This window comes from Emydura macquarii, unplaced genomic scaffold (genome assembly GCF_026122565.2).
Source record: "Emydura macquarii macquarii isolate MOO-44397 ecotype Brisbane River unplaced genomic scaffold, CSIRO-AGI_Emac_v2 contig_201, whole genome shotgun sequence".
Taxonomy (NCBI): Eukaryota; Metazoa; Chordata; order Testudines; family Chelidae; genus Emydura; species Emydura macquarii.
This window is the reverse complement of record NW_027130338.1, coordinates 1,278,639-1,290,747: the sequence shown is the minus strand read 5'-3', so window position 1 is coordinate 1,290,747 and position 12,109 is coordinate 1,278,639. Positions and strand designations below refer to the sequence as shown.

The 12,109-nt window shown below is 46.4% G+C and overlaps 1 protein-coding gene across 2 annotated transcripts in view; it reads left to right on the top strand.

Moving 5' to 3' along the window:
- The first annotated feature begins 5,313 nt into the window (after nt 1–5,313).
- Nucleotides 5,314–12,109, top strand: part of KAT6A (lysine acetyltransferase 6A) — a 63,250-nt gene continuing 56,454 nt past the window's right edge. For both annotated transcript variants that reach the window (XM_067545479.1, XM_067545471.1), the window contains exons 1-2: nt 5,314–5,405; nt 7,241–8,172. In XM_067545479.1, coding sequence (XP_067401580.1) covers nt 7,570–8,172 — 603 coding nt within the window. In that variant the 5' untranslated portion in view covers nt 5,314–5,405; nt 7,241–7,569. The remainder of the gene's footprint in view (nt 5,406–7,240; nt 8,173–12,109) is intronic.

Below are 12,109 nucleotides of genomic sequence, written 5' to 3'. Positions count from 1 at the left end.
TGCTCTGTCTGCATAGATCTCATCTTTACATGGATTTGAGAGAATTGGATGTTAATTGATCCTAATGGATTAGATGTTTATACTAGTAGATTCTGAGGAAGAAATTGTAAACATTTCATATTCAACATTATCATCAGGTGAAAACTGCTGCAAAACAGCAAGGAGTGAATAGTAATGCATGTTATTTTTAATCACCATGATATTTGTGGCACTAGAGATGCCACATATATTAATATAAAAATTACTATTAAATAAATATCACTTGTTTGGTTTTTGGTAGAGCCCTAAACAAATGGAATATTTGTTATCACAATATTTCCCCCCTTTTTAAGAGAAACAAAAAGTTTTTCTGCACTGGCTAAGCCTGAATGCTACAGATCTGTGCCACATAGAAGATATAGCAGTAAACTCTAACAGTTCTGTACAGGTTTTTTCTTCTCTGTAACTCTGTCATGAAAAATTATGGACTCAAATTATTTTTCATTCTTTTGCAAGATAACCTTTTTTTAAAACAGTAAAACAATGGCAGGCAAGGAAACCCAATGATCCAATGTTAGTATTACTATTTTCCATTCATCTATTTCCAAAATCTTGTTATTCTTCCTGCATTTAAAAAAAAACAAAAAACCAAAACCCCGAATACTTCAAATCTTTTATCTGCAAAAGTTCTAATGCCAACTCATGAGTAACCCTACAGTAAACAAAAGAAAGCACAAGAGAACAGTTTTTGTTAAGGAAACAGATTTCAGTTTCAAGCTTCCAAGCAATTAGGGAAAAATCATCATAAAATTATTGTGCAAGATATCTTGACAAGATCCTGTGAGCTGTTCTGGCCTTTGAGAGATACCTGGATCAGCTGGGACACTACTCTGAAATTCAAACATTTTCCAAGAATGTTCTGGTGTCCTGCTAGTACCTGTGAAGAGCAATTTGCCGAGTTACACAACTGTTTATTGAGGCAAAAATGCAACTTGACTGCTTCTGAGCTGCCAGCATGGAGATCATATTTAATTCTAAAGTAAATGAATTCTTTTCCCAGGATTGTTGGGATTTTACTATAAACTTAAAGGGGAAACTAAAAGGAGAAGAGTGCAATGAAAGATGCTTCCAGCACTGAATTCAAAGTGTTGCTGGTTAACATAGGGAGAGCCTGAGGAATCAGAGGTTAGTGAAAAGCCACAGCTGAATTAAGGAATGCATATCCCAATGAAAAACAAGTGCAGCCACAGTCAAAGGGATGGGTATTTCAGAAATGATGATGCCCAAGTGTGCATTATCTTGATGGGTAAAACAACTTTTTATTATCTGCAGCATGTCATATGCAAGGATCTTGCTGGTGTAACTGTCAGCTTGTGCTGTGAAAATGGAAAAGAGGGTGGTGGGAGAACAGGCAGTATTTGACTTCTGAAAAAACTCCTTATTTTAATTATATCATTTTGAACATTTTATAATTTGATACTAATAAATCCAACATAATGTAATTTCTAAGACAGAAGTACTGTGGCTGGTGCTTCATATCTGAGGAAGGCATCATTTAGTTTCACATTTGTGTGTCAAATCATCCCAGTTTCACTATTCTTACCTTCATCTCCTGGAAGTGGTCTTCACCTCTTCATTATCTTTCTCACATTCAGCACCACAGCTCTGGGAGCACTGGGACATATGCAAGACCCACACACCTGGGCTTGGGGGGAAAGAAACTGCATGAAGGAACCAACTTGGAGAGGAGAGGGAAGGGGAGAGGAAAGAGGGGAGAAAGAGAAATTCTCAAGCCTGCAAGAGCAGATACAGAAGTCGCTGGAACAGGGACCTGTGGACACTGATAAGAACATAAATACGGCCATACTGGGTCACACCAATGGTCCATCTAGCCCAGTATCCTATCTTCCAACCAATGCCAGGTGCTTCAGAGGGAATGAACAGAACAGACAATCATCAAGTGATCCATCCTGTCAGCCATTCCCAGCTTCTGGCAAACAGAGGCTAGGAATACTTCAGAGCATGGTTTTGCATCCCTGCCCATCCTGGCCAATAGCCATTGATGGACCTGTCCTCCATGAACTTATCTAGGTCTTTTTTGACCCATTATAGTCTTGGCCTTCACAGCATCCTCTGGCAAAGAGTTCCACAGGTTGACTGTGCACTGTGATGTCAGACTCCTTTCTGCTTTCAGACTCTAGATGTTTTCTGCCCTGTAGATGCTTACTCCAACAACCTCTGCCTTCTCCTTCTGTCTCTTCCACATGCCCTGCATGCTCCCTTCTCTTCCTTCAACCGTCCTATCCCCTTATTCCCCTCCCTTCCGGTGTTTCCATTTAGCTAATCCCATAACAATTCCTTCAGAGAACTAACCAACAACTCACCAGATCCCCATCCCCACAAAACAATCCTGACACTACCATGACATTTGCAAATCCACCACTCTGCTTGTGTAGTCTATCTGTTTCCCCTAACTTTTGCCTGTGCAGTCGATTTAGACTGAAAACCCTTCAGGGCAGGGACTGTCTATTACTGTTTGTACAGTGCCTAGCATAAAGAGGCCTTGTTCTTGGTTGCTCCCTAGGCAGTACCATAATGCAAATAATAAATAAATCACCCAAATAGTCCATTTTTACTTGGAAAAATTATTGTGGTTAGTGTCTCGAACCAGTTCCTTTTGCCCCAAAAGAGAAGTTTCTGACTTCAATACATTAAACAAAGAAAAAGCCACAAGTTTATTTTACTAATCCCCTGTCTCAAAACAGCTTACAATAATGACACAAACCTATTCTTGCTTTTACTAAAATATATATTTAAATACAAGAAAGTCTACCCAAAGCTACACAAGACACCTGTCCTGTAGGCTATCAAAACCGCAAAGCTGCCCATCACACTGTTACATAAAATTGTACTTGCATGAGTATACAAAACCAAAAGCAAAATCTATAGCAAATCAAACTCTCTAAGGAACTGCGAGTAACATAGGGAATGAGAGCATTCAGTACATGCAACACAAAACAAAAACCAGATCAAACTTGCAAAGGCAAACTACAGAATGTCCTTACTCCTGGAAAATGAGAATTTTCTCAAATCAAGTAAGTTTAAATGTGCTGGTTCAGCATTATAAAGGTGCAGAGCAGATAAGAACCAAGAGCCAATCTTGCAATTAGATGCATGAAGAAGACCTCTTGCGCTGACACAGAACCTCACTGACTCTGAGACCTAAATTTGTATACAGATCCTGAGCCTTTCCACTACAGAAGGGTTGTCTTTCTGGCAACAGACATCAGCTTGTAATTACATTTGCAGGGGGGAAAGGAAAAAGGATGATGTGATATCAGAAACTCAACAGAAATGAAGAGTCCCAAAACATTGGAGCTAGAGAGCATCCCCGAAATGTGCCCTATTGTGACTCTTCGGTCACATCTATACTATGGGCACTAAAATGGCACAGCTACAGTGCTGCAACTACACCGCTGTAGCGCCATAATGTAGACACTTCCTACAGCAGTGGAAAGGGTTTTCCCTCTACGTACATAATTCACTTCCCAGAGCAGTAGTTGCTAGGCTGACGGAGAAATTCTTCTATCAATCTAGCAACATCTACATTGGTGGCTAGGTCAGCTTAACTATGGTGCTAAGGGGTCTGAATTTTTCACACCTCTACATGCCCTGCCTGTGTCAACACCCCTGCACAAATAACTGCTGCCCCACAATGCATTGCCAAAACTTCCCAAAAGACAGTGTGCTGGATGGTGGCAGGTGGCACATTGGGATACCTACTCATGGTGCACTGCACTGTGCATGAGTACAAGCATTCCTGGTGAGTACGCGCAACGCCGACACAAGGAACCAAGTATGCATGAGTACAAGCAAGATATTAACTGGGGCAGCTTTATGCCAACATTACTTGCTTCCTTCAAACTTTGTAGTGTAGATATGGCTCCAGTCCTGCAGATTTAAATATTTAAGGTCAGATCTACACTCTAAAGTTAAGTCAATCCAGCTACATTGCTCAGGGGTGTGAAAAATCCACACTCCTGAGTGACTCAGTCAAGCAAACCTAACCCCTGGTGTAGACCAGTACTAGGTCAATGGATTAAGTACTGTGATGGTAGAACCCCTCCTGGGGCAGTAGTTTGTGTCTACACTAAAGCTCTGCAGCTGTACAGTTGTAGAGTTTCAAGTGTAGACAAGCCCTAAGCTTAGTAGATGGTGTTTATCATCCTCCGTAGTTACTATTGAAATAGAGAGTATTTCTTTATCATTTTAAGATATGAATATGCCATGCAGCTTCTTTACAAATGCAGGAGAAAATATGTATTGAACACTGGTGCCTTTTCCACATCACTGACCTTTTTACCATCCCTGCCTAGTTCTGGACCGAGATCATTGCTGGCTACCTTGAGCCCCGTTAATTATGTGATCACACATTATTTCTCATCCCCTCTCCCTCCCTACCTCTCCGTCCAATTAACCCCTACACCATTTCTGTCAACCCCTCCCCAAACCCAGTCCTCCTCATCACCTCTTCCTCGTTAGCCCCCTGCCCAACCCTTCCATCCCCCCACAACCCCCTCCCAATCGGCGTGCCCCTCCCCGTCCCCACATACCCCCTCCCCAACCCCCATCCCCCACAGACCCCTCCTCAACCCCCTATACCCCCATAACCCCCTCATCCTCCATACACCCCCCCCAACCCCCATCGACCCTTCCTCAACCCCTATACCCCCAGAGCCCTCTCCCCAACCCCCTTCTTCTCCTGCTCCCCATCCCCCACAGACCCCCCTCAACCCCCATGACCCCCCCCCGCTCCCCACCCCCACAGCTCCCCATCCCCCACAGACCCCTCCCTCAACCCCCATGACCCCCCAACCCCGCTCCCCATCCCCCACAGACCCCCCTCAACCCCCATGACCCCCCCAACCCCGCTCCCCATCCCCCACAGACCCCCCACAACCCCCATGACCCCCCAACCCCGCTCCCCATCCCCCACAGACCCCCCCTCAACCCCCATGACCCCCCCTCAACCCCGCTCCCCATCCCCCACAGACCCCCCCTCAACCCCCATGACCCCCCCTCAACCCCGCTCCCCATCCCCCACGAAGCCGCCTCCCACAACCCCTCGCTCCCCGCCCCTCCCCCACGCCGTGCCCCCTCGGCTCGGCTCGGCTCGGCTCGGCCGCCCTCTCGGTTGCTCACCGCACCGCGCCGCGCCGCTCGCTAGTCTCGGCCCGGCGGCGGCCCGGCCCCGCGCAGCCCGGCTGTTCTCTCGACGGAGCCCCTCCCGCCGCGGGCTATTCCCCTCCCCGCCCCTCCCCCCGCCCCCGCCGCAGCGCTCCGGACCCAAGATGGCCGCCGTGTCAGTTTGGGGCTTCGCCGCCGTCCGGCCTCCGGCTCGCGGGCTGCGTCTCTCGCAGGCCCCGGTAAGTGGCGGCGTCGCGGCCGCGCCTGGCTCGGCGGCCCAGCGCCGCGGGGGACGGGGGCAGGCGGCTGGCTGGGCCCCGCCGGCGCGGGGAGGGGGAGGCCCGCTGGGCGATCCAGGCCCCGCGGCCTGTTCCGGCCCCGCCGCCGCCGCTCTGCGCCAAGCCCGGCCCGGCCCGGCCGCCCCGCTCCTCGCCCGCTCCGCTCCGCTCCCCGCGGCGCGCAGCCGGGCCCAGCAAGCGAGAAGGCGGCGCCCGCGGCAGGCCGCGGATGAGGCCGGTGGCGCGGGCCGCGGCGCTCGAACGGAGTCGGCATCGGAGCGCGGCTCAGGCGGGCCCGGCCCGGCTCGGCTCGGCCCGGCCCGGCCCGGCGGGGCGATGCGGTGCGGGGCGGTAGGACCGGGTCGCGCTGCCCATTCGCGGGGAGAAGGCAGCGCGGTGCCCCCTGCGCGCCTCTTTGTCGCTGGGCCTGGGCCTCGCTTCCCCGGGAGGAGAGTCCCTGTGCCCGGGCAGGGTGCCGGTGTCCGCCCGGCCGGGGGCGCCATCCCGCGGGCTCTTCGTAGCAGGGCCGGGTCCGGCGGTGACAGGTGCAGGGGTGCTTGTGATGCAGATGGCGAGTGAGTGACCTCTGCCACTGGGGCCATCCGCCGTCTGCGACTCCGGCCTCAGCCTGCGCTCGCTGTTACGGATCTTCTCCGGCACTGAAATGTGCTGATGGGAGGTTGCAGGGTCCCCTTCCTTGGGGTCCAGCTGTGGGGTGACTCTGGCATCCCCTGCCAGTAACAGTTGAAATAGAAAGGTGCAGACAGATGCATAGATGTGTCTATGATCAGACCTACCCTTACATCTATTGTAGTGCTAATGCAACCTCTATTTAAACAGGTTTCTTTCTGTGGAGATTTTGTTTTAAGCAGTGGTTGTAAACTTCTATCCAATTATTAAAGTTAAACCTGTATGTGGGGGGCTCTCTAGATCTAATTTTTGTGTTTTAAAATCCTTTGCCTGTTACTGGCAAATTCTTTAACAGTTCCTAGACAGCAGGATACCGGAGAGACTAACTTGGAACTTAAGAAATCTCTCATGTAAAAATGGTGATGTTGGCAATAAACTGTTCACAACTCCTTGAATGTCCCTGCAAGAGGCAAAATATACAATGTGACTGTGGCAGTGGGAATCCGTTAGTTCTTTTGTATTGCAGTCTCAGGCCAAGGCTATGTCTTCATGCAAAATGAGGTGCATTTGTTACATCAAGATAGCTGTCTTGATGTCCAATTCTACTGCAGATAAGGCATGAGGTAGTTTTTACCTTGATGTAGCTAACTGAGGCCAACCCTATATCTCCCATCTGGGAGTTACATCTAGGTAGAAACTACAGTGCTTTGTCTCCACTAAGATTTCACATCATTAGCAGTCTCAATGTAAAATCTAAACCTTTTGTTTTTTATAAACTGAAGACATAGCCTAAAAGCTAGTCTACACGTAAAAGCTGTATCGGTACAGCTGTGCCGCCGTAAAAGTGTTGTGTAGCCACGTTACGTCAGTGGGAGAGAGCTCTCCCGCCGACATAGCACTGTCCACACTAGCGCTTGTGTTGGCAAAACTGACGTTGCTTGGGGTGTGTTTTTTCACGCCCCTGAGCAACAAAAGTTTTGCTGGCATAATTACTAGTGTAGACCAGGCCTTAGTGTTGTTTCAGCATTGTTACAAAACATGCTCCAAAACTGCAGTGATGAATTAGAAGAATTTACAGTATTCTTGTATGTTTGTGAATACACAAACTAGAACTGGACACTTGTGGCTTTCTTTGTGGGCGTGACTATTTTCTCATTTTCTTTCAGATTTAATGTTCCAGTTTTTCTGATGAGATTGGAAACCCAAAGTTGAGATGAGATGTGCTGAGCTCTTTACAACTTGGTGAAAACCCTGCTCTGGAGCTCTTGTTGGATTTACTGAAAGCATGAAGAAATTCCTGCTGGAATATAGAGTTTTTCTACTTTCAGTTTAAAAATATTAATGTGGGAGCATGAAAGAGTAATTCAGATCCAAAAACGTATATGCTATGGTTAAGTGGTTCCCATCCTCCAAAAATCTGTTTTCCCATGGTGTGAAGCTTGTTCAGCATCGGGATAAAGGATAACGACTCTATGGATATACAGAATCCTTCACCATGGTAAAACTCGCGAACCCGCTGTACACGGAGTGGATTTTGGAGGCGATCAAAAAGGTGAAGAAGCAAAAACAGCGCCCTTCAGAGGAGAGGATATGCAATGCAGTGTCTTCATCCCATGGTTTGGACCGTAAAACTGTTCTGGAACAACTAGAATTGAGTGTTAAAGATGGAACTATATTAAAAGTCTCCAACAAAGGTCTCAATTCCTACAAGGATCCTGATAATCCTGGGAGACTAGCACTTCCTAAACCTCGAAACCACGGAAAGTTGGATGGTAAACCAAATGTGGACTGGAATAAACTGATCAAAAGGGCGATTGAGGGCTTGGCAGAGTCCAGTGGTTCATCCTTGAAGAATATTGAACGCTTTTTGAAAGGTCAGAAGGATGTGTCTGCATTGTTTGGAGGTAGTGCCACCTCCATCTTTCACCAGCAATTGCGACTGGCTGTCAAGCGTGCTGTTGGCCATGGCAGACTCCTTAAAGATGGACCTCTGTACCAACTCAACACTAAAGCAGCCGTCAGTGCTGATGGGAAAGAGAGCTATGAGTCTCTTTCTTGTCTGCCTCCAGTGTCGCTCCTTCCTCATGAAAAGGATAAGGTAAGAGCCAAGTACACATCAACATTTCCTTGGAGCTGATGAAACATGGTGATATAGGCTCAAAGTTTGAGGTCACTCTCTTTGACATATAATTGGTAAGTTGGACATGGGCAGGAGGCTTTGAGAACTCTGTGGCAAATGAATGGTTCTGTTTCCTCCAAGTTTCGGAGCATGAGCAGAGAAAACCTTATGGCTTGTAATCTGTGCCTGCTACTTGGAAACTGCAAGTGACAAACTGTAGGTACTTCCCCAATATTCATGGTGTGGAAGCAAAGGGTCAGTCAGATTCTCCAGGAATACAAAGTTGTGTATGTCTGATGTGTTTAATGCCATTTATATCATCAGGAAAAGCAGGGAATTATCCTCTGACGCTTTCAAACGGGATGGATTATAAAAAAGAAAACAAAAATTGAGGTTTTATTTTTGTTTCATTTGGCTACCAGCACGATTGAGTATTTTGGACCCATTATTTATAAGTATTGTGGCAGCATCGAGAAGCCCTAATCAACTCTCTGAGCCCCGTTGTGTTACTTGCTTTCCATGCACATCATGAATGACAGTTCTTGCCTCAAAAAATTAATTTTAGCACATGAAAACTCAACAGGGGGATAAAGCAAATGGGGGAAGGGATGGAGGACAAGGCACAATGGAATGAACAACTTTAATATATCTTAATGAAACCAAGTTATTTGTACTGTATCATAAAGAAACTCGGGTACAGATTCATTGTAAAATGAAACACTTACCTTCTATATTTTAGTATCTGCTTTTCTGTGCTTATTTTTCTCCAGTTTCTTTCTGTCCCTCTCTCTGTATAAAATTTTTGATCTCTCCACCTTCAAAATCAAGTTGACAGAGTGAAATTGACACACAGTCAGTTTCTCTTCTGCCCCTGTTTTGCCACTGGGGATGTTATGTCAACAAGTTCATTTTCAAGTAAAGACTAGTTTCCAACTAAGGGTCCCTTTTGCACTGCAAGACTCTATAATGCCTTCTGCAACAGTGCTGCAAGTGATTTTGTCCCACCCACATTGACTAAATTATTTTCAACTTGGGGAGCGGGTCTCATTGCTGACATCCTTTTGTTACTGATGAGGTCTCAATGTCTCTCTAATCAGCTTCATGCTCCAGGCAGGGTTCTTTCTCATGATCTTACAAGCTTTGAGAGTTGAAGACACTAGGAAGCTTTTTTTCCCTAAAATTTCCCATTACTGCTACCACTAGAATCATAGAATCATAGAATATTAGAGTTGGAAGGGACCTCAGGAGGTATCTAGTCCAACCCCCTGCTCAAAGCAGGACTAACCTCAGCTATATCATCCCAACCAGGGCTTTGTCAAGCCTCAGCTTAAAAACCTCTAAGGATGGAGATTCCACCACCTCCCTAGGTAACCTATTCCAGTGCTTCACCACCCTCCTAGTAAAAAACTTTTTCCTAATGTCCAACCTAGACCTCCCGCCCTGCAACTTGAGACCGTTGCTCCTTGTTCTGTCATCTGCCACCACCGAGAACAGCCTAGCCCCATCCTCCCTGGAACCCCCTTTCAGGTAGTTAAAGGCTGCTATCAAATCCCCCTCACTCTTCTCTTTTGCAGACTAAACAAGCCCAGTTCCCTCAGCCTCTCCTCATAAGTCCTGTGCTCCAGCCCCCTAATCATTTTGGTTGCCCTCCGCTGCACTCTCTCCAACTTGTCCACATCCTTTTTGTAGTGGGGGGCCCAAAACTGGACACAGTATTCTAAATGCGGCCTCACCAATGCCGAATAGAGGGGAATAATCACTTCCCGTGACCTGCTGGCACTAGTGAAGATCCATCAATGACTGTACCGGTGAGAGCACTATTGTAAACAGAGCACTGTTACTTTCAGCACTGTGGGACATAGACCTGCACTGAGTGGGATTAGAGAGCAGTATACTTAATCCCTGCAGCTTCCTGGAGCTTCCTCTGTCTCTCTAAGTTAATGTTCTTAGTATTAATAAAGTCTGGTCTACACAGTTTTTTACACTACCAGTAATAAAATGTGTCAGCCTCCCCAGACTGGGAGTGGGGTCCAGCAGCTGAGAGCAGGAGCTGGGCTGAGCTGTGGCTGGGGCCAGAGTGGAGCTGGTGGCACTCTCTCCCTGCCCCCCCATGGGGGCTGTCCCAGGCCCTGCCGTACCCCCCTGTACATTCTTCTGTGTGGGAACCATCTTAGTACATCTTAGTGTCAGCAATCTGAGACAGACTGTCTAGGCAGCAGAGCTAGTTGTGTACTAATATTGTGGCACCAGTATGCGCCTTCAGTGGGATTGTTCCATGGCAATTTCTTAAAATGCGGTTGTGTAAATACAATGAAGGAAAACGTGGAATACCACAAATTCTATATAATTTTTTTTGTTCCCCACCTATATCCCGTAATAAAACACTAATGGTGATTTAAATCAAGATGTTAAAAAATGCCCAATTGCCTGTGGAATTACAAACACATATGCATTGCTTTGTAGCTGCTCAGATCAGGGATTTCTCCTGTAACCTTTGCATTGGAGCTATGACAGAAAGTTCACATGGTCACTTACTGAAGAAAACTATAATGCCCAATCCTGCTGACTGTAGCCATGCTCCTCCTTGAACTCTACCCAGAATGTTGCTTTTCAAATACTATTTGTGTACGCTGCATGACCCATGCTAAGTTTCTAACTAGCTTCACTAGGATCATTACTGCCTGTCAGGGTGTGTTGTATTGTTAGCACATCTTCAAAGTTCCACCAGTTTTAATTGGTCTGCTGGTCATGACATAGTTTAAGGTAAGAGGTATTTGGGTGATTGGGAAGGATGTATTTGTGATTGTGACAAAGGCAGGGCATCCAACTTTTTGTATGATATAGTAACAATGACTGCAGATGTCAGCATGGCAACCCTTGAATAAATGTATTTGAATTTTAAAGGTTGAGAAATATTTTCTTTGTTTCTGTAGTCCTTGTGTTTTGTTTTAATGAATTTGGTGTTCATTGTCAGCACTGGAGACTTGTTCCTTTATTCACAGAACAAATACATATGAGTAATGGTAGTGCGTGATTCTTCTGACAGCCTTTGACTGTGACATGGTGAGACCACCTCGGAGGTTGAGAAGAGCTCAGTCTCCAGATCCCATTCAGGCCATAGACTTGCCTCTGTTATGGTGTTTGGGTGTGTCAACGCTGCAATTAAACACCCATGATGGACTTGTATCAGCTGACTTGGGTTTGTGGGCTTGGGCTCTGGAGCCATTTATTTGTGGTGTAGATGTTTGGGCTCAGGCTCTGGGAACCTGTGAGGGGGCAGGTTCCAACCTGAGCTTGAATATCTACACCACGATTAAACAGCTCCATAGCCTGTTGATAACTGTGAGCCCAAGTCAGCTGACATGGGTCAGTGGTGACTGCAGTGTAGTCATATCCTTGAGATATGAAGACGGGTCTAGTAAGAATTGACCTGAGATGCAATTTATTTCCCTTGTAGAAAATGCGTGGCATAGCCATCAATTGGTGCTAACTGTCACCCACTGCTGTTCTGGGCTGCATTTGAACCAGCAATCCAGATGTGAAAGGCTCAGTATACTATAATCCATCCCCTGAGTTACCCATCCCACCTATGTTTTAGAAGTTTGAGAATTGTATAATTCTAACATTTGTTTGCAACAGATGAACCTCAAACAATCAGCCTAGGAAAAACTGTGAATATCGTTTGGGTTTCTCCACTGCCACTTTCTCTTAGCCTTTCATTGTGTTTAAAGTGATTTTACCAGATTAAAGAATCATATATCATTAAAGAATCACAATCCAAATTTAGGATTCTAAAGCAATGTTTAGTTATCTAAATAATGCTGGCCTGATTTTCAGAGGTGGTGAGCAATAGGAGCTTCCTCTAAAGTCAGTAAGAACTGCAGGTGCTCAGCATCTTTGATGAATGTGCCAAACT